At 42.1% G+C, this 24,902-nt stretch overlaps 2 protein-coding genes across 4 annotated transcripts; one reads left to right on the top strand and one right to left on the bottom strand.

The window, feature by feature from the left end:
* Window positions 1–3,223: 3,223 nt before the first annotated feature.
* On the bottom strand, window positions 3,224–10,515 carry LOC139014650 (protein WFDC10B-like). 3 transcript variants are annotated; one of them, XM_070421603.1, is made up of 5 exons: window positions 10,437–10,515; window positions 10,250–10,328; window positions 4,760–4,854; window positions 4,182–4,323; window positions 3,224–3,469 (listed from the first exon to the last, which is right to left on the bottom strand). In XM_070421603.1, exons 4-5 carry the CDS (start codon window positions 4,270–4,272, stop codon window positions 3,336–3,338), a joined length of 225 nt encoding a protein of 74 aa, XP_070277704.1. In that variant the 5' UTR covers window positions 4,273–4,323; window positions 4,760–4,854; window positions 10,250–10,328; window positions 10,437–10,515; the 3' UTR covers window positions 3,224–3,335. The 3 variants fall into 3 exon arrangements, with proteins under 3 accessions (XP_070277704.1, XP_070277705.1, XP_070277706.1); XM_070421604.1 differs by lacking the exons at window positions 10,250–10,328; window positions 10,437–10,515 and adding an exon at window positions 9,981–10,048; XM_070421605.1 differs by lacking the exons at window positions 10,250–10,328; window positions 10,437–10,515 and having other exon boundaries at window positions 4,760–4,921.
* Window positions 10,268–23,998, top strand: WFDC13 (WAP four-disulfide core domain 13). The gene is made up of 4 exons (XM_070421602.1): window positions 10,268–10,355; window positions 12,530–12,680; window positions 13,881–13,942; window positions 23,839–23,998. Exons 1-3 carry the CDS (start codon window positions 10,268–10,270, stop codon window positions 13,918–13,920), a joined length of 279 nt encoding a protein of 92 aa, XP_070277703.1. The 3' UTR covers window positions 13,921–13,942; window positions 23,839–23,998.
* The last annotated feature ends 904 nt before the right edge of the window (window positions 23,999–24,902 follow it).

The raw sequence follows: 24,902 nt of genomic DNA, 5'->3' as shown, positions 1-24,902 counted from the left end.
TCCCAGATTGCAAGAGGGCACAGGCCAGGCCGAGAGACCCCACTGGTGCACCAATCTGTGCACCGGGCCTCTAGTATGCATATAAGATCTGTGGTTAATCTCTTCCCGCCTCCCCCCACCCCCCTTCCCTCTGAGATTCATCAGTCTGTTCCATGCCTGTGCCTTGAGCATCTGCCCCCTGGTGGTCAGTGTGTGTTATAGCTACTGGTCAAACAAGTCAAACGGTTGGACACTTAGCATATTCGGCTTATATATGTATAGGTTATCATGTCATCTGCAAACACGATTTAACTTATTCCATTCTAATTTGAATGTCTTTTCATTTCTTTCTCTTTCTTGTGTAATTTTCTGGCTAGGACTTCCAGTACTGTGTTGAATAGAAGTGGCAAGAGTGGGCATCCTTGTTTTGTTCCTGATCTTAGAGGAAAAGCTTTCAGTATGATATTAATTTCTATTATATTAGCTGTGGGCTTGTCATATAAGACCTTTACTGTAGAGAAATTAATCATGAAAGGATGATGAATTTCTTACATGTTTTTTCTGTATCTATTGATGATCATATGATTTTTATCCTTTATTCTGTTAATGTGGTCAATCACATTGATTGATTTGTAGATGTTGCCTCCTTCCATCCTAAGGATAAATTCCACTTAGTCATCTTATATAATCCTTTGAATGTGCTGTTAAATTCAGTTTTTACCAGATAATTAAAATGACCTGTCTTTAAGTCTACTGATCTTCCTTCTGCTTGACCAAGCCTGTTTTTGAAGCCCCTCTAGTGAATTTTTCAGTTTATTTATTGTATTCTTTGCCTACAGTATTTTTGTTTTGTTCTTTTTTAATCATTTCTATTTCTTTGATGACATTATCATTTTGTTCATACGTTGTTTAAAAAATTTTTTCATTTGGTTGTGAATCTGTGTTCTTTTATAACTGAGCTTTAAAAAATAATTATTTTGACATTTTTGTTAGCCAATTTAAAGACCTCCATTTCTTTTAGGTTGGTTACTGAAAATTTGTTTTCTTCCTTTGGATGTGTCATGCTTTCTTGATTTTTCATGTTCCTGTAAGTTTGCTTTCTTGTCTGCACATTTGAAGAAGTGGCTGCCTCTCCCAGCCTTTATGAACTGGTTTTGACTGAGAGACACCTTTACTGGTCAGTAGACTTGATATAAAGCAAGACAGAGACCAATTCTGCAGGGAATACACAATAAAGCTGGGGACTAGACCCCTTTCACGTCTTCCCTTCCCTCCAAGAGGAAAAGCCTCAATTCTGTGCTTTATCCAATCTTACAGAGCAGTGCCTCCTCTAAGAGGATATCTCCTCCTTCCTTCACTGTTAGCTGTCCCAGTGCTTGGTATATTTGGTCACTATATAATGATAAAAAATTCAACCCACCAGGAATTCATTCATATTTACCTAAATCAATAGAATCAGGATGTACTAAGCAAACATCAATGGAATTACAGGCATAAACTGGAAAATCCATGGCTGTGTGAAGAGCCCTCAATATACTTTTCTCAATTATTCATAAGTCAAAGAGAACAAAAATTAGAAAGATTTAAGACATTTAAACAACACACAATGGAGATATACAGTGCTCTGCACTTAGAGACTGCCCTTCCTCAGTATCAGAATGTAGATCACTGAGTAGGAGTTATTTAGAAGGTTATGTCTTTGGAGGAGGCAGCTACTTACTCTGAGTTTAAGGCAAGATTTATTAAAGAGACATACAGAGCTAATTATCCTCATCAAGGTCTCCTGCCTCATGGCTGAGGCTAAAGGCACATTTCGTGGTTGAGTAGCCATGCAGCAGAACCCACCATGCTATTGGGGTGAGAAAGATGTGAACAAGGACCTTTCATGTAACCTTGCCTCCCTTAATAGTTTCTCTGAGGGTGTTTGAGGCAGGCTAAGCAGTGGGAAGACGGTTGGAGAGTGAGGAATCTGAGAAAGAACCAAATAAGAATTGCTGTAGAGCATCCCTACCCACCTACCCACTCCGATGATGGCTGTGCTGGTGGTTGGTCATGACCTCTTTCCCAAGGCCCCCCGGCCCAAGAGCAGCTCTTAGTACAGATGGAGAAGATCCTTAATACCAGGAGCCCTGTGATGCTTCTGAGGTGGGTCAGAGGCTCTGGCCTGATGGAGGCAGATTTCCTCCTCTGATGTCTCCTGCATTGATGCCCAGCAGGAAGCACTGGACTGGAGTGTCACACTGCACACCTGCCTCCAGCATGGGCTGCCTGCCTGAGTTCTCCACACTTGATGCCAAGTCCCGATTGGCCACACAGGACTCAGTCCCTGGATCTAGCCCCATGACCATTTCAGAATAATTGTGATTGCACAGAGAGGTAGGAAGACTGTACCCAGTGATTATTCTCACTGACTCACCATGAGACCACGGACAAAACTCATAGCCACCTGTGTTCATTAATCCACAGCAGCATCACAATGGAACCACCCCCATGGATCACTCCTGATTTAAAAAGAGAGAGGGAATGAGGGCATAAGGAGGAGGATTTGGGATAGGTAGGGACCGCTCAGTGAATGGTAGGCACTGGAGTCGTAGGTCCTGACACTCACTCCAGGCCCCATGTTAAGAGTGGCCATACTGGTGGAGGATGAAGTGGGGAAACATGGGGTTGGCACAGGCACTCACTTCCATGCCTCTGGTCTCACCACAGTGGAGAAGATGTGAGCAAACAGGGAGTTCAGAGGAAACATCCTCCTCTAGCCATACCATGAATGGCCTGTCAATTTGCATATTACCTCTTTATTATGTAGGATAGTCACCTGATTTTCACAAGGAGAGGGAGAAGAAAGGGACAGGGATGGGGCAAGTTAACGAAAAGGTCTCCCTGGGGGCCTCAGACTCTGTGCCCCAGGGTTTAGCCTCCACCTAGCTCATGATTAACTTGGCCCTTGTGACTCCAGGGTGAGGATGTTCTCTTTAGCACTGGGGGATGCCACCCATGAGCAGTTTCTCCCCCTGGGAGTACTCGTTCAGTGAGCAGAGCAATGAGAGGGCTGGGCCTCCGGGGACCTGGCAGGAGTGCATCGGCCAAAGGGAGAGAGAGAGTAGAGAAGCATGACAAGGGGAGAGGGATCAGGGACCAGATCCAGAGAGATGGGGGCGTGCTGGGGTCTGCACTGGGTTCTCAATGATCACAAGCACTAGGAATAAAATAGGCCGGTCCTAGGGCATTTGTTATGGTTTATTTGACAGAAAAAAAGCCATCCAGATAGTGAGGAGGTTGACAGCCCTTTGCCCAGGATTTAAGGTCGCAGGCACAGTTTTAGAGGGTTAGGGGAACAGAATACACAGACCCACTCACAGGCGGTTCATGCAAACGTTCCCGCAGTAGGTTGAACAGCATATGGTATCTGAATTGGGACACTTTAGGAAATATGAACAGTGGTTGTTGCAAAGATATACACTGGGCCGCTTCTGACAGGCCTTGACACCTAAAAGGAACAGGAGCAAGGTCAATGGAACCAGGCCACACAAAACACTCCTCTCAAGCTTAAAGTCTCATCATGACTCCAAAACCCAAGTCCCACTCATGACACTCTTGGACTTTTCAGGGAACTCCCTTTCTGCCCCTTACCAAATCCTGCTGATTGGTAGTATCTTCAATCCATTAACCCCATTCTCCATCAATAAGGTTTAATGTTTGGGCTTTCTGGACCCCTTCCATACTCCTGCAGCCAGGACGCTAGTCTCATATTATTCACGGCCTTGGTGAAGCCACCCCCATAGAATCTACACTCTGACTCTGAGAACTCAGTGAAGTCTGAAACATGTCAAAATTTCCTTTCCAAAAGTTCTTTCATTCTAGACCTACTCCCCAAAACATGTCTGGATATTGACCTGTCACATATGTGCATAAATGAAAGAATTGACTCTCAGTTCTGTGCACCTTTCACTATTGTATGCACCATATGTCTCTGGACTTTGAGAATGGAGAATAAAAAGATGTAGGTTGCCCTCGACCCCCATCACTAGTCCCAGGGCCCCGTAACGGAGCTGGAGGGCCATGATTTGAAAGGACCCAGAGTCTTCAGAGTCCTGTGGTCAGAGCTGGATGTGCTAAAAGGTTCAAGTCCCAGGTCATCCTTAGCTGGACACAGCCCCTCCTTTCCCCTCACCATCCCAGCCCACCAGCCCATCACCTACTCTTCATCTTGTTCTTATTACGGGGTCCTCCCTGGGCCTGCAGCAGCAGAACACAGAGAAGCAGGATGGGCAGCAGAGCCTGGGTTAGCATGACTCAGGCCAGAGCAGTAGGCTCTCCGTCTGGCACAGACTTTCCTGGAAGCTGGTGTGTGGAGAGAAGGTAAGAAAGAGCAGGTTATTCTGGGCTCCTCCCTGCCTCCACTAGCCAGGCCAGGGCAGGGCAAGGAGTCCTTGTGTCCTCCCCTGTGCCTGTCCCTCCCCATAGCCTGTTCTATGTAGGATTTGGGCTTCTGCAGACACTGCCCCTCCTGTCACATAACTAACCCTCTCCTTTCATAAACAGAACTTTTTTCTTTAATAATATAATATTTTTAATATTCTAATTAGGAAATAATTTACAAAAAATTTTAAAGAAAAAAAAGTTGTATATGTAAAAGGGTATGGAAACAAACTAAGTCCATCATCAGATGAATGGATAAAGAAGATGCAATGTAGCCCTAGCTGGTTTGGCTCAGTGGATAGAGTGTTGGCCCCCGGACTGAAGGACCCCAGGTTTGATTCCAGTCAAGGGCACATACCTCAGTTGCAGGCTTGATCCCCGGCAACCAATTGTTGTGTCTCTCTTGCATCAATGTTTCTTTCTCTGTGTCTCTCCCTCTCCTTTCCATTCTCTCTATCAATAGAAAAATAGCCTCGAGTGAGGATTAAATAAATAAATAAATAAATAAATCCTATATAATTAAAAAAAAAAAACAGAAACATGCAAATTAACCATCCCTCCACTACACTCAAGTCATGCCCATAAGCCAATAAGGAGTGAGTATGCAAATTAACCCACCAAAGATGGTGGGTAATTTACATACACAGAGCAGAGTAAGTGAGCCGGCAGCTTGGGGGGACATGGCTCCCTTTGTCAGGGAAAACCCAGAGCGTAGGGAGCACCAGGAATGCTGGGAATCGTAGCTCTGGTGGTAGACAGATCTCCTAGACCAGTGGTCAGCAAACTCATTAGTCAACAGAGCCAAATATCAACAGTACAACGATTGAAATTTTTTTTGAGAGCCAAATTTTTTTATACTTAAACTATACAGGTAGGTACATTGTTATTAACTTAATTAGGGTACTCCTAAGGCTTAGGAAGAGCCACACTCAAGGGGCCAAAGAGATGCATGTGGCTCACTTAAACTATACAGGTAGGTACATTGTTATTAACTTAATTAGGGTACTCCTAAGGCTTAGGAAGAGCTGTGGTCAGCTCAAGGGGCCAAAGAGACACATGTGGCTCATGAGCCACAGTTTGCCGACCTGTCCTAGACACTAGAGCAAAGTGAGCCTGGAGCACATTACTGTTGCGGTGGGGGATGGAGGGAAAGCAAAGGTGAGAGACATAAGTAAAATCAGAGTGTCTAGGAAAAATTAAAGGGAAGATATCCTAAAACTTCCAGGAAATCTCCACCAATGGAGCAAAGGAAAAAAATGCCTCTATTATTCTGTGAGAACAAACCAAACTGGGTTGGGGGTCTCAGACAATTCGCTCATATGATTGCAAAGACAGACAGAAACTCCCAGATTGGAAAGAGCTCCCCTGAGGGCTTCCAGATTGGAGAGGGTGCAGGTCGGGCTGACGGACTCCCCTCTCCACCCCCCCATCTTCACCCCCCAGTGCATGAACCTTCGTGCACCGGGCCCCTGATATATATATATGATATAAAAATTATCATCCAGTACATGAAAATATTCTCAACATTATTAGTTATTAGTGAAATGTAAATTAAAATCACAATTATATACCAACCACTTCATACCCACATGGATAATTATAATCCAATGAAAGGGAAATAAGAAGTCTTGGCAAGGATGTGGAGAAATTGGAACCCTCATGCATCAGTGATTAAAATGTTAAATGGTTTAACCACTGTGAAAACAGTTTGCAGTTTCCTCAAAGAGTTAAACATATAAAGTTATACATATGACCTATCAATTTTATTCATAGGTATGTACCCCCCAAAATAAAATAAGTACTAAAAAAATACTTGTACACAAATGCTCTTACTACACCATTCACAATCACCAAAGGGGGGGGAACGACCCAAATGCCCATCAACAAATGAATGGAGAATCAGATTGTGGTGTTTTCATACAATGGAATATTATTCAGATAGAATAAAGTACTGATACATATTACAACATGAATGAACCTCAACAGCTACAGAGATAACATTTTCACTTATCATTTTGGCAAACATTCAAAACCATGACAACACATTTTGTTATGGGAAACACATGTTCACAAGGTTGGTAGCAATACAAAATGGTACAACCTTTATGGAGTAAAATTTGGCAATATGTCACAAAACTACGTATGACTTTATCCTTTTAACCAGCAATTGCACTTTTAGAACTTGACCCTGATGTTACACCTCCAGCAATACAGAAAATATACACATAATTGTTTGTTGCATCACATTTGTAATAGCAAAATCTTGGAAAATACATAAATGCCCATATATGGCAGATTGGTTGAATGACTAAGATGTGTGAACATGTGGAGGCATAGAATGCAGCCGTAAGTAAGAAAAGGGAACTATGGAAATATTACTGAATGACAATAGCAAGGTGCACATGAACATATCTGTGCAAGAAAAAATGGAATTAAGGAATCAAGTAACTAATTATCTTTATCTTGAACAAAAAATTCCAAAGAATTAAATTATTTTTTTTTAAAAAGGGGGGTGGGAATACTGTGATTCAGCACATTCCCTGAGGTCAGTGTAAACTTGCTACAAAACCAGGCAAGGACTATATGAGAAAGGAAAGTTACAGGCCCAGTTCCGTTGTGAACATAGATGTAAAATTCCTTAAAAATAGTAAACTGGCCTGGCCACAGTGGTTCAGTGGTTAAGCACTGACCTATGAGGAGGTCATGGTTTAATTTCCGGTCGGGGCATATGCCTGGGTTGTGAGTTCTATCCCTGATTGTGCATGAGGCAGTCTATCAATAATTCTTTCTCATCACTGATGTTCCTATCTCTCTCTCCCTCTCCCATCCTCTCTTTAATCAATAAAGATTTTTTTAAGTAGTAAACTGAAAAAAAGATGGATGGGCATAGAGGGTATTGTACTGAGTGAAATAAGGTCAGACAGAGAAAGACAAATGCCATATGATTTCACTTGTGTGTAGAATCTAAAAACCAAAATAAATAAATAAGAACAATAGAAACAAAATTATTGATTTTTCACAGAGAGGAAGGGAGAGAAATAGAGAGTTAGAAACATCAGTCTGCAGGCCAACGCTCCATCCACTGAGCCAAACCCGTTAGGGCAAGAACATTTTGATGGTTGCCATATGAAAGGGAGTTTGGGGGTTAAAAAAGTGAAGAAATAGGTCGACCAAGATGGCGGCGTAGGTAAACACCGGAGACCGCTGCCGCAAACAACCATTTCAAAAATACAACTAAAAGACTGAACGGACATCACCCAGAACCACAGGAAGGCTGGCTGAAGAGAGACTCTACAACTAGAAGGAAAGAGAACAGCAAATCGACGCTCAGAGGCGGCGCAGTGTGGAAAATACAAAGGTACCGAGGTGCGCGCGAAAGCGGGCTGGTGGCTGAGGGCGCGGTTGTCGTTTTCTGTCGGGACTGAGTCTCAGACTCTGGGCTCCAGATCCGGGCGAGTCTCTAGGGACCCAGACTCAAACGGGAGAAGCGGGATTACCCGGCATCAGTTGGAACCTGAGGGCAGCTTTCTCTCCGAGGTTTGCAGCGGCTGCCGGGGTTCTGAGAAGCAGAGCCTCTGGGAACGGGACTGAGCGTGGCCATAACTGCTCCCTCCGCCCGCCCTGTTGATCCCGCCCCGCCCAAAGCCTGCGCACAGCCATTTGCTGATCGCCTCAGGCAAAGGCTGGATTAGCGCCTCCCCAGAAGACAGAGTTTTCCGCACAGCTGATTCCTATAGCCAGCCGGCCTGAGGGTCAAATCCCCCTAGTGTTAACTACAACAATTAAGGCTTGGCTAGAACAAGACTGCGCACAGAGACCACAAGGGGGTGCACCAAGAAAGCATAAAAGATGCGGAGACAAAAAAACATGACAGAAATGGAGGATATGGAGCTAAGAATCGCAATTTTGAGGGCTTGCCATAAATTTGTGCAGAACCTCACGAAAACTAATGAGACCCTCGATGCTACGATAAAGAAATTAGAAAGTAAGCATACACGGACTGAAATAAAGAATATTATACCCAATAGCAGACCAGAGGAGTACAATAATCAAACCAAAGATTCGACAAAAAACACCCAATTGGAAAAGCAAAATGAAAAAAGAATCCGAAAGTGTGAAGATAGTGTAAGGAGCCTCTGGGACAGCTTTAAGCGGTCTAATATCAGAGTCATTGGAGTGCCAGAAGATGAGAGACAGCAAGATATTGAAAACGTATTTCAAGAAATAATGGCAGAAAACTTCCCCCACCTGGTGAAAGAAATGGACTTACAGGTCCAAGAAGCGCAGAGAACCCCAAACAAAAGGAATCCAAAGAGGACCACACCAAGACACATCATCATTAAAATGCCAAGAGCAAAAGACAAAGAGAAAATCTTAAAAGCAGCAAGAGAAAGAGGCTCAATTACCTACAAGGGAATACCCATACGACTGTCAGCTGATTTCTCAACAGAAACTTTGCAGGCCAGAAGGGAATGGCAAGAAATTTTCAAAGTGCTGAATACCAAGAACCTACAACCAAGATTACTTTATCCAGCAAAGCTATCATTCAGAATTGAAGGTCAGATAAAGAGCTTCACAGATAAGGAAAAGCTAAAGGAGTTCATCACCGCCAAACCAGTATTATATGAAATGCTGAAAGGTATCCTTTAAGAAGAGGAAGAAGAAGAAAAAGGTAAAGATACAAATTATGAACAACAAACATGCATCTATCAACAAATGAATCTAAGAATCAAGTGAATAAATAACCTGATGTACAGAATGAACTGGTGATTATAATAGAATCAGGGACATAGAAAGGGAATGGACTGACTATTCTTGGGGGAAAAAGGGGTGTGGGAGATGCGGGAAGTGACTGGACAAAAATCATGCACCTATGGATGAACACAGTGGGTGGGGAGTGAGGGTGGAGGGTGGGGTGGGAGCTGGAAGGAGGGGAGTTATGGGGGGAAAAAAGAGGAACAAATGTAATAATCTGAACAATAAAGATTTAATTTAAAAAAAAAAAAAAAAAAAAAAGTGAAGAAATAGTCATGGGGATGTAAAGTATAGCGTAGGGAATATTATCAATAATATTGTAATAACTCTCTATGGTACCTGGTGTTACACCCCCCAGCAATACAGAAAATATACACATAATTGTATATCTAGGTACTAGATTTATCAGGATGATCACTTGCTCAGTTATATAAATGTCTAGTCACTGGATGTACACCTGAAGCTGAGATAATATTATATTATTGAAAATAACAAATGAAAACAAATAACCAAAGAGTTACAATACCGCCCTAACTGGTTTGGCTCAGCGGATAGAGCGTCGGCCTGCGAACTGAAGGGTCCCAGGTTCCATTCCAGTCAAGGGCATGTACCTTGGTTGCGGGCACATCCCCAGTAGAGGGTGTGCAGGAGGCAGCTGATCGATGTTTCTCATCGATGTTTCTAACTCTCTATTTCTCTCCCTTCCTCTCTGTGAAAAATCAATAAAATATATTTTTTTAAAAAAGAGTTACAATACTATTTACAATTTCATTTGAAGATTCAAGCCTCTAGGAATAAATATAACAAAGACATGGAAAACTTACAAAGTTTTGTGAAAGAACATTACCAAGACTTGGATGAGGGAAATAACAAGGTTAAGCTTAGGCGGATGAGAAGGGTGTAGATTTGAAAACGCTACCACATCCTGGAGTGGGTGTGGTCAGGAGGTACTTGGATTTCTGCCAAACCCTCCAGATAGATCGGAATACACTGTAAAAAGCCAATCACAGCATGCCTTCTCTTTTCCCTCCTTCCCTCTCATTTCCCCTAAACTGCGCCTGTTCAAACCCAGCAGTCCTCAGCCAGGACTTACCACCATCCTGCCAGCAGCATGAAGCCTGTGCTGCTCCTTCAACTCCTGCTGGTGATTCATCTAGCACCACAGCTGGTGCCTGCGAGTCCCAAGCAACAATTTATGAGTAGGTGCTGGGGCCCGGCCCAGGCGAGGGAAGAAGCATCTGTAGAGATGGGGGGATCTGAGGGCCAATTCATGGGCGTACCTCATGAGAAAACACCGTATATTCAAGAGTCCAGATTTTATTGTCATTTAAGATCTGGGTTGGAATACCTGCTCTGCTCCTTACTGAGTGATCTTGGGCAAAGTGTCTGGGCCTCGGAGTTTATCTTTGTGATGAATATAATGATATTGGGGTAGTTGGGAGGAGAAACTGAGCTAATGATGCAGACATAGAGCACTCTTACTGGACCATGGTCAATGCTCGGTAAGTATTAACTACAGCAAATGTTATCAGCCTCATCAGCCAGCTGATTCTTGCTGCCCTGCTTCCTTCATGGATGTTTGGGCCAACTTTTCAAGCATTAAAGCAGAGCGGAAAATTAAGTTGGTAGAACTCAAACTGGAACCTACATAATCTTGGTTTGAGAAGATGTTTTAGGAAGAAAGGAAAGCCTTGCATTTTATTCCACCGTTTAAAAATTCAGAGGTACCCACACAATTACCAGTGATTAGCATCAATCTGAAGCTCTATAAAAATTATTACTCAGTAAATATAATCCATCTCAGGAGCCACCATTGACCAGCTCAACCTAACAAGAGCTCTGGTCACAGTAATGTTGACCTTGACCAATACCAAAAGGAAAATGAACTATTATTCATCATGCCTGCATGTTTCTGAGGACATCTTCACAATATTGGGGGCTCAGAGCAGGAATACGCGTGGTATGTCATGTGTCAAGATAGACAAAATCCCGTTTTAGGGTCTCAGAGAAAGTTTGTATGACTGAGGAAGGCTAAGCAAGCTGCAAGAGAATGGGGGTATCCCAGGCGGAGTTAATTGGAGAATCAAGAACTAAAATTTGGATATAGGCACAAACAGGCTCTCTGTAAGACTGGCAAGTATTGCAACTAGATACCCAGAAGAGCAGTCAAAACTTGAGAAGGTCGATCTTTCTGAGATCCTGGTTGATGGATTCCTTCCCCATGCTCTTCCACCGAAACCCATCCTCTCCAAAATGGGAACCAGTTCCAGTTTCTTGCACTGACTCAGATTGTCAACGGCTTGGGTCTGGGCTTCTTTCACCCCATCTCTGGTGCCATTTGCTGTTGTAATTACAGCCCCACTTTTATTCACTTATTTTTTTGAGACCAGCTTTGATATCCCACAGACCCACTTCTAATTTCAAATACCTGCAGACTAATACATCAACAGGGGTTTATAGAATGTCCCACCTATGACATTTGCCCTAAAGAAGGGACATGTCACAAGATACAAAATTTAAGGCCTGGCTGGACTTACATAAAGAGGTTAATGGGGCCCATCCTTAATGAGGCCCATCCTTAATGCCTTAGAAATCAGAAACAAAGAGAAGATTGTGAGTTGAAGGCCTGGGACAGAGTCTCCTGGTGGAGGTAATCTTGGCTTTGATCTGAGTACTGGCGGCTAAGGGGAATGAGATGTCAGCATGAAGATTCATAGTCTTCTCCTGAACAGCAAAGATCTGTGAAGAAGGAGAAGCTGATCTTTGACCCCAGAACCTGACCCCACTCTGAAATACCCACTCTTCTCCCCAGGAAAGAAGTCACACCCAGAACTCATCTGTGATTTGGGTTCTAGCATTCTGATGCCCGTGCCTTTTGTGTGCTGTGTGGTCTTCATCCTTTCCCAAAACATTCCCTTCCATTCATTCTTCTATACACAAATAACACATGCTAAGTTGACCCTGGGCTAAACTATAAGAGAGGCTTTATGACTCATTTGAGACCACATAATGAATCAGTGCAAATGCATCTACATACCCCTTTCTTGCTCACCATAAGTACCATTCATTCCCTTGAACTGGACCCAACCAAGTTTCTGGGGACTGGGCATCTGATCTGCAAGGATGGTGAATAACCAACGGATGTAAGGTTCTAACAAACTGTGTCTTTGATCAAATATCCAAGCCCTGATTTTCCCTGCTGAGAACTATATAGAAGGCAGCAGCTAAGGAAAAAAAATCTTATTCCACTTTCCTGTGGCCACTCAAGGGAGCTCAGGGTGGCTGGTTTCCTGGCAGCTCCTTGGGCTTCTGGAGTTCTGAATGTTACTCCAGGCTGTTGTTTAGGCCCTTTCTTTCCTGTTCTGTGTTCCAGAGTATATTTTGGAGCCTCCGCCGTGCAGAGTGGCCACTGAAAACTGTACTCGTTTCTGTACAATGCAGGAAGATTGCCCACATGGACTTCAGTGCTGCTCTGCCTTCTGCGGGACAGTCTGCACATTCAACAAAAATTTAATCAATAAAAAGTAAGGAGCTTCTCGTGCCCAGGCCTGACCCTGGAGCTGCTGGTGGGAGCCCAACAGAAGACTATCTTACCAGCCATTTTGTCATTCTCTCTAACGTTCTCCCTCTCTTTACCAAGAATAATTTCCATAAATGTCATGATTAAGAGTCTTCCTCCATCCCTGAACTCCATAATCCTTCTCTCCTCATCACCACTTCGATGAATCTATGAATCTAACTCTCTGAACACATCCACAAACCCCTCCATTCACAGACACTGTCCTGTCCCAGCATCCAGCTTTATCCTGGGGTCTAGGACACTGTATCTATCTGTCACCAAAATCCAAAAGCAAATTGTTGTGTTTTTGCTTGCCCTCTTTCACCAAACATCATCCTTTGGCCCCTAGTATTCCTGGGTTTTAGAGATCCTCCAGCCCAAGGGAAGCTTTGGTTAATCACCAGGAAAATTCACCAAAGTCTGCTGAATGAAGAGCAGAGAAAGGGCATTAGAGTGTTGATGAGACATCTAGTTTCCAATCCTATATTGCAACTATCTTTCTATGACCTTGAGTAAGACAATTCCCCATTTTTGCCTTTTTTTTTTTTTCATGCAAAAAATGGGGACTCATTTTTTCAAACTTGCAAGATTCTAAGTCTCAAATGAGGTCTCAAAAGACCCACAAGGCAGGAGACTCAACCAGTGAGCTTCTAAAATGTTTTATTCTCTGCTTGGTTCCCTTCCCTGAACACAATACCCTACATATGAGACAAGGTACAAAGTGATGAAGTATGGGCCCAGAGCCAGAGAACTAGACTCAAATCCTGGCTCTACCACTTCCTAGCTGAATGATCTCAGACAAGTTAATTCACCTCTCTCTGGGCATCAACTTTCTCATCTTTAAGACTAGAACAATAATAATGAGAGTAAAATAGATAATCCACACAAGCTCTATGTAATTATTACTCAGGAAATTTTAGCAATCTCTGTCTTCAGAGACTGGCCCTTGCAATTAAAACCCACATCTTTCAAGGCTCCACATCAGAGACAGAAATAAGTATGACTCCGAGTTGCCACTGAGTTCTTTAAGGTTTTACTTTCCCTGTGGCAGAAGAACTTAGCTTCACTATCTAGTCTTAAAGATGGAAGTAATGGAAAATAAAATATTATATCTATAAGAATAAAATTTAACCAGATAATATTTGAAAATATTTTTCTCCCACAGATCAAAGGGCAAATCGTGGAAAAGGAAGATGGGCAAATGAGGCATGTTTCCAAGGGCATTTTGTAAGTATCAGGGTTCAGCCTGGCATTCCTGGTGTGCGTTCTCCCAGTTTTCCTCCCCTAGCCTCTGCAGGGGCACCAATATTCCCATAAGGTCAGAATAGCCTTTGTCATTTAGATTGTGTCCCTTTTCTATTATCCCCCTCCTAGGGCTGTTCTCACTCCCTGGGGCAGAATGTGATCCAGGGCAAATTATGCCACATAGAGCAGGAGACATGGGGGAGGGGCGGGGCAGAAGGGGGAGGGGCTCTTAGCAACACGACACAGGGCACTCAGGTCTGAGCCTGTGCCAGGGAAGAGGCTCTGCCAGCCTCCAGATTAACAGTGTCCTGAGTTGGAAGTCAAGCTGAGCTCTTCACACTCTAGGTGGCCTTGGTCAGCCCACTTTCCATCTCTGAACCTGTCAGCTTCCTCATGTCAAAGATGAAGAGGACACGGTGCCTCAGGTTTTGTGAGAACACATGAGGCCACGTGAAATGAAAGAACTTGGTCGTTACAAGGAGTCTACAAAGGTTAGCAGCTGCCAGCAACTCACTCTTTCTGGGTTCCAGGTTTTTCCTCTTAAAAAAAAAAAGACCATTTTTATTACTTTACCAATGTCCCAAGAAAGGTGCGCAAAATAGAGCCCTCTGTCACTCCACCCCAAAACAAAGGAACTATTCATAACTTGGTGGATTTTGATTCAGACTGTTTGTAGGGAAAAGGAGCAGCTTAGGATCTTCTAATAATCCTTCTGAAGCCACCAGAGTTTCCAAGTTAGAACAATGGTATTTTCACTTAGACTATTCTTTTATTAACACCACGCAAAGGAGCTGGATAAATGGTAGCAAGTGGAGGTTAATGGAGGAGTATAAGTGTGTGTGCACACTTTCACTCTCGCTCAAGCCTCGGGAAGTCAGCCGTGCTAATTTCCTCTGCATCTTGTACATAATTAACTACTCAGGCCACGCACTGGCCATCAGTGGATGCATCAGCATTGCTTCATAATCCAGGGCCCATTCAGCGGGGAGATACTGAGCTGAGGTAGAACCCAGGTGTTATAACCATGGGAAAGGCTGGCTGGTGTGACTATATAGACTATTCTTATAGCCGTTTCAGGGTTACATGACTGTGGTTATATGAGCCTTAGTAAGCCTCATCTCAACACATTACCCGAAGAGGCAGGACTTCACTTTGGACACGCATAAAAACATTGCCATAAACCTGAGTGTGTCTTCTATGGAATCAGCACCCCATCCTGTTATCTTCTGGTAGGATCAGCTAAGCCTGTCCCCTCCAAGGCATCACATTAACTGTAACATCTGTGAGATACAGTATTAGAGTGTTTGCTCTCCCTGATCCTGCAGTCTCTCCTCTGCAGAATGGTTCCTCTCAACTGACCATTACTGCTCTGGGGGCCTGGTGTTTCTGGGAAGATCAGGTGAAGAAGGAGATGGATGGCTCAGTGGATAGAGTGTTGGCCTGCGGACTCAAGGGTCCCGGGTTCGATTCCAGTCAAGGCCATGTACCTTGGTTGTGGGCACATCCCCAGTAGGGGGCGTGCAGGAGGCAGCTGTTCGATGTTTATCTCTCATTGATGTTTCTAACTCTCTATTCCTCTCCCTTACACTCTGGAAAAAATCAATAAAATATATTTTAAAAAAAGAAGAAGGAGATGGTAGTGCCAGTGAGGGCCTGAGAAAAAATGTTGATCTTGTTCTCACAAAGGGTAGTGCTGAGCTTCTTATGGTGAGCTGGAATGGAGGGCAGCCCAAGCATACCTTATTACAGTCTTCTATGAAGCCTGGGCTCTGATCGGTGTTGTCAACATTATTTTTAATATGAACATTTTAGCCATGGCTTTGCTTCATCTCATTTGGTCCTCACAGCAACGGTAATACCCAGTTTACAGACTAGGAAACTGAGGATCAAAGAATTAAAGTAATATGCTCAGCATTAGCCAACTGGTCAATGATGGAACTAGAGATGCCTTCTTATAAAGGGATTGCCACCTTGGTGGCTCCGTTCACTTCTGCGGAGTGGGTTTTCATTTTCCTGTTTCCAATGAGTTTTTCCATTGATACCCTTTCCCTGGAATTCAACTCAGAACTCGTAACTTTCACACTTGGAAACCTGCCTCACTAAATTTGGTCTTTGTCCAAGACTCTAGAGGACTCTCTCCCTCTATGCTTTGACTCCAGCTCTTCTCTCAGCCAAAAATGTCTTATTCCACTTTCCAAAGAGCTCCCCCTCATGCTTCAACTTTCATATTAAATAAAAATCTCCATGGAAGATTCCCCAATTCATATCCTATCCCCAGGCCTACCCTTAACACAACCCTAACCCTAATCCTACACTAGACCTAGCCCTAATCTTAACACTAATCTTAACCAAAGAGTAGCCATAGACCTAACATGAACATCAACCCTATCCCTAAATGTATCCTAACCCTGACCCTAACCCCAGCTCTAACCCTGTACCTAACCCAAACCTAAAGCCAAATGCTACTCTAACCCTAGCCCTAGCCATAAAACTAACCCTAACATAACCATTACCCTAATCCTAGCCCTATCCCTAGGCCCTAACCCTAACCCTAGCCCTAACTCTAAACCTAACCCTAACCCTAGACCTAATCTTAACCAAAACCTAACCCTAACCCTAACCCTAACCCTAACCCTAGCCTTAACCCTAACCCTACACCTAACTCTAGCCCTAACCCTAACACTAAACCTAGCCCTAACCCTAACCCTAACCCTAACCCTAGCCCTAATCCTAACCCTAACCCTAACCCTAATCCTCAGCCTAACCCTAACCCTAATCCTAAACCTCACCCTAGCACTAACTATAACATTAACCCTAACCTTAACCCTAGCCCTAGTCCTAATCTTAACCCTAAACCTAAACATAGCACTAACCCTAACCCTAACCCTAGACTTAAACCTAACCCTAACCCACACTTGGAAACCTGCCTCACTAAATTTGGTCTTTGTCCAAGACTCTAGAGGACTCTCTCCCTCTATGCTTTGACTCCAGCTCTTCTCTCAGCCAAACAATGTCTTATTCCACTTTCCAACGAGCTCCCCCTCATGCTTCAACTTTCATATTAAATAAAAATCTCCATGGAAGATTCCCCAATTCATATCCTATCCCCAGGCCTACCCTTAACACAACCCTAACCCTAATCCTACACTAGCCCTAGCCCTAATCTTAACACTAACCATAACCCTAATCCTCACTAATAGATCCTCACCAATAGATCACTAGATCTAGCCCTAATATTTTTATTTTTATTTCTTTTTTTAAAATAAATCTTTATTGTTCAGATTATTACAGTTGTTCCTCTTTTTTCCCCCCATAGCTCCCCTCCACCCAGTTCCCACCCCACCCTCTGCCCTTACCCCGCCACTGTCCTCATCCATAGGTGTACAATTTTTGTCCAGTCTCTTCCCACACCTCCCACACCTGATTCTATTATATTCACCAGTTTACTCTGTTCATCAGATTTTTTATTCACTTGATTTTTAGATTCACTTGTTGATAGATATGTGTTGTTCATAATTTTTATCTTTACCTTTTTCTTCTTCCTCTTCTTAAAGAATACCTTTCAGCATTTCATATAATACTGGTTTGGTGGTGATGAACTCCTTTAGTTTTTTCTTATCAGTGAAGCTCTTTATCTGACCTTCAATTCTGAATGATAGCTTTGCTGAATAAAGTAATCTTGGTTGTAGGTTCTTGTTATTCATCACTTTGAATATTTCTTGCAACTCCCTTCTGGCCTGCATAGTTTCTGTTGAGAAATCAGCTGACAATCATATGGGTACTCCCTTGTAGGTAACTGACTTTTTTTCTCTTGCTGCTTTTAAGATTCTCTCTTTGTCTTTTGCTCTTGGCATTTTAATTATGATGTGTCTTGGTGTGGTCCTCTTTGGATTCCTTTTGTTTGGGGTTCTCTGTGCTTCCTGGACTTGTAAGTCTATTTCTTTCGCCAGGTAGGGGAAGTTTTCTATCATTATTTCTTCAAATAGGTTTTCAATATCTTGCTCTCTCTCTTCTTCTGGCACCCCTATAATTCAGATGTTGGTATGCTTGAAGTTGTCCCAGAGGCTCCTTACACTATCTTGATATTTTTTTATTCTTTTTGCTTTTTGCTTTTCCAGTTGGGTATTTTTTACTTCTTCATATTTCAAATCTTTGACTTGATTCTTGGGATTCTCTTGTCTGCTGTTGGATCTCTGTATATTACTCTTTATTTCAGTTATTTTTATTTCTTTTTATTGAGTTTAGAGAGGAAGGAAAAGGGAGAAAGAGATAAAAAAAAATCAATGATGAGAGAGAATTATTGATTGGCTGCCTCCTGCACACCCCCTACTGGAGATTGAGCCCACAACCCTGCCATGTGCCCTTGACTGGAATTGAACTCAGGACCCTTAAGTCCACAGGTGATGCTCTATCCACTCAGCCAAACCAGCTAGGGCAACCTAGCCCTAATCTTAACTCTAAACCTAACCTAACCCTAGCACTAAACCTAGACTTAAACCTAACCCTAACCCTAGCCCTAGTCATACCCCTGACCCTAACAGTAGACCTAACCCTAACTCTAACACAACCCTAACCCTAGCCCTAAACCTAAACCTAGCCCTAGCCCTAACGCCAACTCTAACACTAAGTCTCTAGGTAATTCCAATGTACAGCTAAAAACCCAGTTCCAAACCCTAACCCTAACCTTAACCCTAACCCTTACATTAACCCTAGCCCTAGCCTTAGCCCTAGCCTTAATCTTAACAGTAACACTAACCCTAAACACAGCCATAGACCTAATCCTACGCCTAACCATAACCATAACCCTTTCCCTAGCCCTAACCATAACACTAACACTAACCCTAAACCTAACTCTAACCCTAACCCTAACCCTAGCTCTAGCCCTAAACCTAGCCCTAGCCCTAGCCCTAATATAGACCCTAACCCTAACCCTAGCCCTAAACCTAACCCTAACCCTAATTCTAGCTCTACCCCTAACTATGAAAATAACCCTAACCCTAAGCCTAGCCCTAACCCTAACCCTAACATGAGCTCTAGCCCTAAATGAAATGAGTCATTCTCTTTGTCCTTTCACAGCACCCTATCTTACCCCTATATTAACCCTTATCACGCTGCACTGTAATTGTTTAATTTAATATTTTTTCTATCTAGAATATGAGTCTCATAAAAACAGGAACTGTCTGATGTCTTTACCACAGAACACTAGAACCAAACACCATGCCGTGCACATACTGAGGCTACAATTCTGACTTTCAAAATGGGATGCAAGGGAGGCTGGCAAGAAGTAGACTAATCCTAACCTTTACTGAATTGTTCTCACAAAGAAAAGCTTCACTGCATAGCCCAGAACCCCTCAGGAATCCACTGCCTGCTTCACTTTTGCCTGCTGGACTCAGCCTCTTGTACATTTTTTTCTTAAATACTAATTTATATTTGCTTTTAAACATTTAGAATAGGCTGAGAAAACAACAACAACAAAAACAAAATAGAAATTTGGCAATTTCTGTTCGTGAGGGGTTCTGGGGCAGAGTAAGAGCTAAGGATCCTGGCTACTCAGGGACTCAGTCCAGCTCTGCCTTTACTGAAGTGGTGATGGGGTGTCTCCAACTCCCCAGTCTCTGGAAATGAAGCCAAATAGCACCTTCCCTCAGGTGTGTCATGAGATGAAATGAGATAACACAGGCAAAGCCCATACCCCAGGGTTTGGCAAGAGTCTAAGGAGAATGTTACTATTATTATTCATATCCCTTTAATTTTTTTATCCAAAATTCCTGTTTTATAAAGAAACTTTAGTGTACATTTCACCTTAAATTCTATAAAATAAAAAGTGACCTTGCAATAACCAAGCTCTTTTTGCCATTGTAACTTCCTTGTTCCTCTCCTTTCTACCTAAGGGTCTTATATATGGTATGTAAATATTTGTTACTGATTTCAGAGAGGAAGGGAGAGAGAGAGATAGAAACATCAATGATGAGAGAGAACCATTGATTGGCTGCCTCATGCATGCCCCTACTGGGGATTGAGCCCACAACCCTTGTTGCATGTGCCCTCGACTAGAATCCAACTGGGGACCCTTCAGTCCACTGAACCAAACTGGCTCGGGCTACCTAAGAGTCTTTCATTTTGTACAATTTTTTAAATTCTAAGCTCTTAAAAAATTTGTCTAGGTCCCATATAATTTAGCTCTTAAAATCAGAAATGGGTTTGGCCAGGAGTAGCTCAGTGGTTGAGTGTCGACCTATGAACCAGGAGGTCACAGTTCAATTCCAGTCAGGGTACATGCCCAGGTTGTGATCCGCAGTGGGGGGTATGCAGGAGGCAGTCAATCAGTGGTTCTCTCTCATCATTGATACTTCTATCTCTCTCTCCCACTCCTTTCCTCTCTGAAATAAATAAAAATATTTTTTAATTAAAAAAAATTAGCTCCCAAAAAAGACAAGTGTCATGTCTCTGATCTTTCAAATGTCTTCTAAGACAAAACAAAGCATAGTTATGGAAAGTATTCTATCCTTAAAAGATAATGTGATTAAACTATGTGATGAAGGACCAGCTAATTGAACAAAGATCTCAATTCCTCTGCTAAACCTCCAGCAACTGTAGGAGATGTTTTCCTATGAAAATCCTATGTGAATGTTAGCAACTTGGAAATTTGTGGTTACCTAGTCTACAATTCTACTTTCCCCCAATCACACCCCCTCCAAATGAACTCTTCCTGAGATAAATTTATCACAATCCTATTCCTCTCTTCTGTGACACCTTCTAATCAGGCTGATCCTTGATGTCCCTGGTCCAAAGCTGGAAACATTGTTCAGAAAATTCTGCAGTTCCTTTACCACCATAACCTAGTTCAACCGTGTGGTTCAAGTTTACCTAGTGAGCCAAGCTTCTCTCATTAAGGTTAGCCCATTCAAACTACAACTATCACTGTTTTAATTAACTGAGCTTGATCTGTCCGTTTCTGTAGGCACTGGTACAGGAGGCCACTTAAATGTAAATTTATATTAATTAAAATTCAATAAAATAAAATATTCCATCAGCCCCACAGTCTCACTAGTTGCATTCAAGTGCTCAAGAACCTTGTGTGGCACCCAGTCCAACATGGCTCAGTAACTGTGCTTCAACTTATGAACCATGAGGTCACAGTTCAATTCCCTATCAAGGCACATGCCCAGGTTGTGGGCTCGATCCACAGTAAGGGGCATGCAGGAGGCAGCCCATCAATGATTCTCTCTCATCATTGATGTTTTCATCTCTCTCACTCCCCCTCCCTTCCTGTCTGAAATCAATAAAAATATTTTTAAAAGAACCTCGTGTGGCTCATAGCTACTGTATTAAACATTGCAGACATAGAGCATTTCCATCATCACAGAAAATTATCCTGCAAAGCATTGTTTTAAACTGATGTCTAAATAGTAATGGTTAATTAAAGATCAGGATGTCAGAGAATTTTACAAGGCTTTAATATTATCTATATAATAAAAGCCTAAGTGACCATTATGGTGGAACGACCAGAATGACCAGTTGCTATGATGTGCACTGATCACCAGGGGGCAGATGCTCAATGCAGGAGCTGCCCCCTGGTGGTCAGTGTGCTCCCACAGAGGGAGCACCACTCAGCCAGAAGCTGGACTCATGGCTGGCGATCGCAGTGGCAGTGGCAGAAGCCTCTCCTGCCTCCATGGCAGTGCTAAGGAGCAGCAAGTCGAGTGGTAAGGAGAGAGTAGGTGGGTGGTAAGGAGCGAGGGGTCCCAGATTGGGCCTAAGCGGCAGCCAGACATCCTCCGAGGGATCCCGTACTACAAGAGGGCACAGGCCAGGCTGAGGGACCTCCCCACCCCCAGTGCACGAATTTCGTGCACCGGGCCTCTAGTAGAAGATATTTTAACTTAATGTATTAGTATTTAGTTCCAACAATTCTGAAGAAATAGAATTCCAAGATATGTACTAATTATTGTTTTTTTAATTTAAAGAATCTTATTGGCTTTATTCAATGATTCATAAACTAAGAGACATCCAATATAACAGAAAGGTACTCTAAGAAGATGTACAAAATGAAAGACTCAAGTAGAAAGAAGAGAAACAAGAAAGTTATACTGGCAAAAAGGACTTGGTTGTTGCAAGGCTACTTTTTATTGAATTTATTGGGGTGACATTGGTTAATAAACTTACATAGGTTTCAGGTATACAATTCTATAACACATCATCTGTATATTGCATTGTGTGTTCACCACCCCAAGTCAAGTCTCCTTCCATCACCATCAGCATTTATCCCCCCTTTACCTCCCCACCCCGCTTTTCCTCTGCTAATCACCATACTGTTATCTGTGTCTATGAGTTTTGTGGGTTGTTGGGTGGGAGGGGTGTTGCTTAATTTCTTCATCATTTGGTAATATTTTTTTTACAATCCTTTATATTTCTTTGCTGTCAGTTGTTACTTCTCTCTTTTATTTCTGATTTTATTTATTTGAGTTCTCTTTTTTTCTTGATGAGTCTAGTTAAAGGTTTGTCAATCTTGTTTCTCTTTTCAAAGAGCCAGCTCTTCGTTTCACTGATCTTTTGTATTGTTTTCTTAGACTCTATTTTGTTTATTTCTGCTCTGATAATTATTTCCTTTCTTCTACTCACTTTGGACTTTATTGTTCTTTTACTAGTTCCTTTAAGTTAAGTATAAAGTTAGATTGTTTGAGATTTTTCTTGTTTTTTGAGGTAGGCCTGTAATGCTAAGAATTTCCTTATTAGGACTGCTTTCATTGTATCCCATAGATTTGGGGTTGTTGTGTTCTCATTTTCATTTGTTCCAAGTTCTTCCTTGAAACATCTTTTGAGTTCTTCCTTGATCTCATTGTTAATCCATTCATTGTTTAGTAACATATTATTTATCCTCCATGCCTTTGTGTGCTTTTCAGTTTTTTTCTTGTGATTGACTTCTAGTTTTACCATTATGGTCAGAGAAGATGTTTGATATGATTTAAATCTTCTTAAATGTATTGGGACTTGTTTTATATCCTAACATGTGGTATATTCTAGAAAATGTTCCATATGCACTTGAAAAGAATGTATATTCTGCTACTTAGGAGTGAAATGCTTTGAAGATATCAATTAAATCTATCTGATCTAGTGTGTCACTGTTTCCTTGCTGATTTTCTGTCTGGAAACTCTATCCATTCATGTCAGTAGGGTGTTAAAACTCTCCACAATGACTATGTTACTATCTATTCCTTTACGTCCATCAATATTTGCTCTATATATTTAGTTGCTCCTATATTGGGTGCATAAATGTTTATACGGATTATATCCTCTTGTTGGATTGTGCCCTTTATCATTATGTAGTGTCCTTCTTTGTCTCTTACTACAGCCTTTGCTTTAAAATCTATTTTGTCCATTCTACCAAGTTAAAAAGCATACAAACAAACAACACCAACCAGCTAACACATTGTTGGCTGAAAGCAAAGGGAATATGGATGAATAGTGTGAGGAAGAAATCAATATCAGCCATGGCTTTCGAATCAGCAAAGAGGACCACATTATTCTCTTCCTTGTATAATAGATGTTTAGAAATATAAATGTCATTAATATTAAAATTGTGTAATTAGTTTAGTTCTTTTCCATCTCCCATGTTCTCCTTTCTTTTATATTATTCCTGTGGGTGATGTTTACAGTAGAATTTATTGCACGGGTATTTTAGTCAGTATTGTTGACTAACAATCTCCTCCCAATAAAACCTCTGTGACAAGCAACAGTAAAGATTTATTTTCTCTCTTACACATCAGCAGGAAAATAGATGTTCAAATAATCTAAACTGGGTTTGGCTGAGCTTGGATCCAGGCTGAGGGTGGCTCTACTTTTGATTCATGTGTCTCTCATTCTTCTTGGACCAGTGGCATCTCAAGAATCACTCTTCTCATGGCAAAATGCAGACGTCAACGGAGGAAATCCAATCCTGCAAGCACATGTCATGTCTGATCATATCCCTTGGCCAAAGCCAGTAACAGGAACAAGACCAAAGTCAAAGAGCCAGGAAATATGGAGGAAGTACACCTGTCCACATGGAGGCCATCTGAAGAATATAGATGTATAATAATACTGCTTTGATAACGTTTGTAAGAAAAAGATTAACTTAAATACTACAAATGCATAACGCATCCTATGTACTCACACTTTGCATTTCATAAAAGGGAAATGTCCCTTCTGAATGAATGAAAATGATGATATTATAAAGAGTGTTTGTGATGTCAGGATGGAGGGGACCTAGGAAGATTGAAGCAGAAGCATACAGAAGGGTATCCTTCTTATATCCCACTGTTTAAATCATGTTAAAGAAGGAAGGTGCTAATAAGACCTTCGCTGTGGTGATAGTGGCTAGAGGTTGAATATATGAAAGAAATTCTTGCCTGAAAAAGCAAAACGAAGAGTAAAGGGAGGGATCAGAGGCTTAGCCCTGGTTGGAATCTGGAACTCTCCTGATGAAAACTTTTACTAAGTCCTTTTGTGTCCTGTCAACACATTCTTATTGGAACAAACTTCCCTCTTCAGTTCAACCAGAACTAAGTGAATGTCTGACTATATCAGAGGAATTGTTTCAGTCAAAGATCCTAGATGGAGGTTGACTACAATACAGGAAGCTATATAACAGAGGTATGAAGAAACTTGAAGGTTTTAGGGGAAATGTTAGTGATTCGAGATACAAATAATGAGTATAGTAGTGTACCAGTATGGCTGAGTTGCTACAGAAAACTTGAATCCAGGAATCAAACCTGCTCCTGGGATTTGGATGATCAAGAAAGGAGTTGAGTGTAGACACTTTCCCCATTAGACAAACCCAGGGAATCTTTTGGAGCAGTGGTGGAGAGAGCTGTTTAACCTAAAGTCAGCAGATAGTATTAGGCTCACAAATAACATTAATAACAAAACATCTTGCATCTGCAGTGACCAAGGGAGCAGA

This window comes from Myotis yumanensis, unplaced genomic scaffold (assembly GCF_028538775.1).
Source record: "Myotis yumanensis isolate MYYU_CA2020_CCGP unplaced genomic scaffold, mMyoYum1.0.hap1 SCAF_7, whole genome shotgun sequence".
Lineage (NCBI taxonomy): Eukaryota > Metazoa > Chordata > Mammalia > Chiroptera > Vespertilionidae > Myotis > Myotis yumanensis.
This window is presented reverse-complemented; position numbering and strand designations above follow the sequence as displayed.

Coding starts and splice junctions, on each gene's coding strand:
- LOC139014650 (XM_070421603.1), bottom strand. CDS start 4,272: ATGCTAACCCAGGCTCTGCTGCCCATCCTGCTTCTCTGTGTTCTGCTG. Junction 3,470..4,181: donor TAATAAGAACAAGATGAAGA/GTAGGTGATGGG, acceptor TGTTCCTTTTAG/GTGTCAAGGCCTGTCAGAAG.
- WFDC13 (XM_070421602.1), top strand. CDS start 10,268: ATGAAGCCTGTGCTGCTCCTTCAACTCCTGCTGGTGATTCATCTAGCA. Junction 10,356..12,529: donor TCCCAAGCAACAATTTATGA/GTAGGTGCTGGG, acceptor TCTGTGTTCCAG/AGTATATTTTGGAGCCTCCG. Junction 12,681..13,880: donor AAAAATTTAATCAATAAAAA/GTAAGGAGCTTC, acceptor TTTCTCCCACAG/ATCAAAGGGCAAATCGTGGA.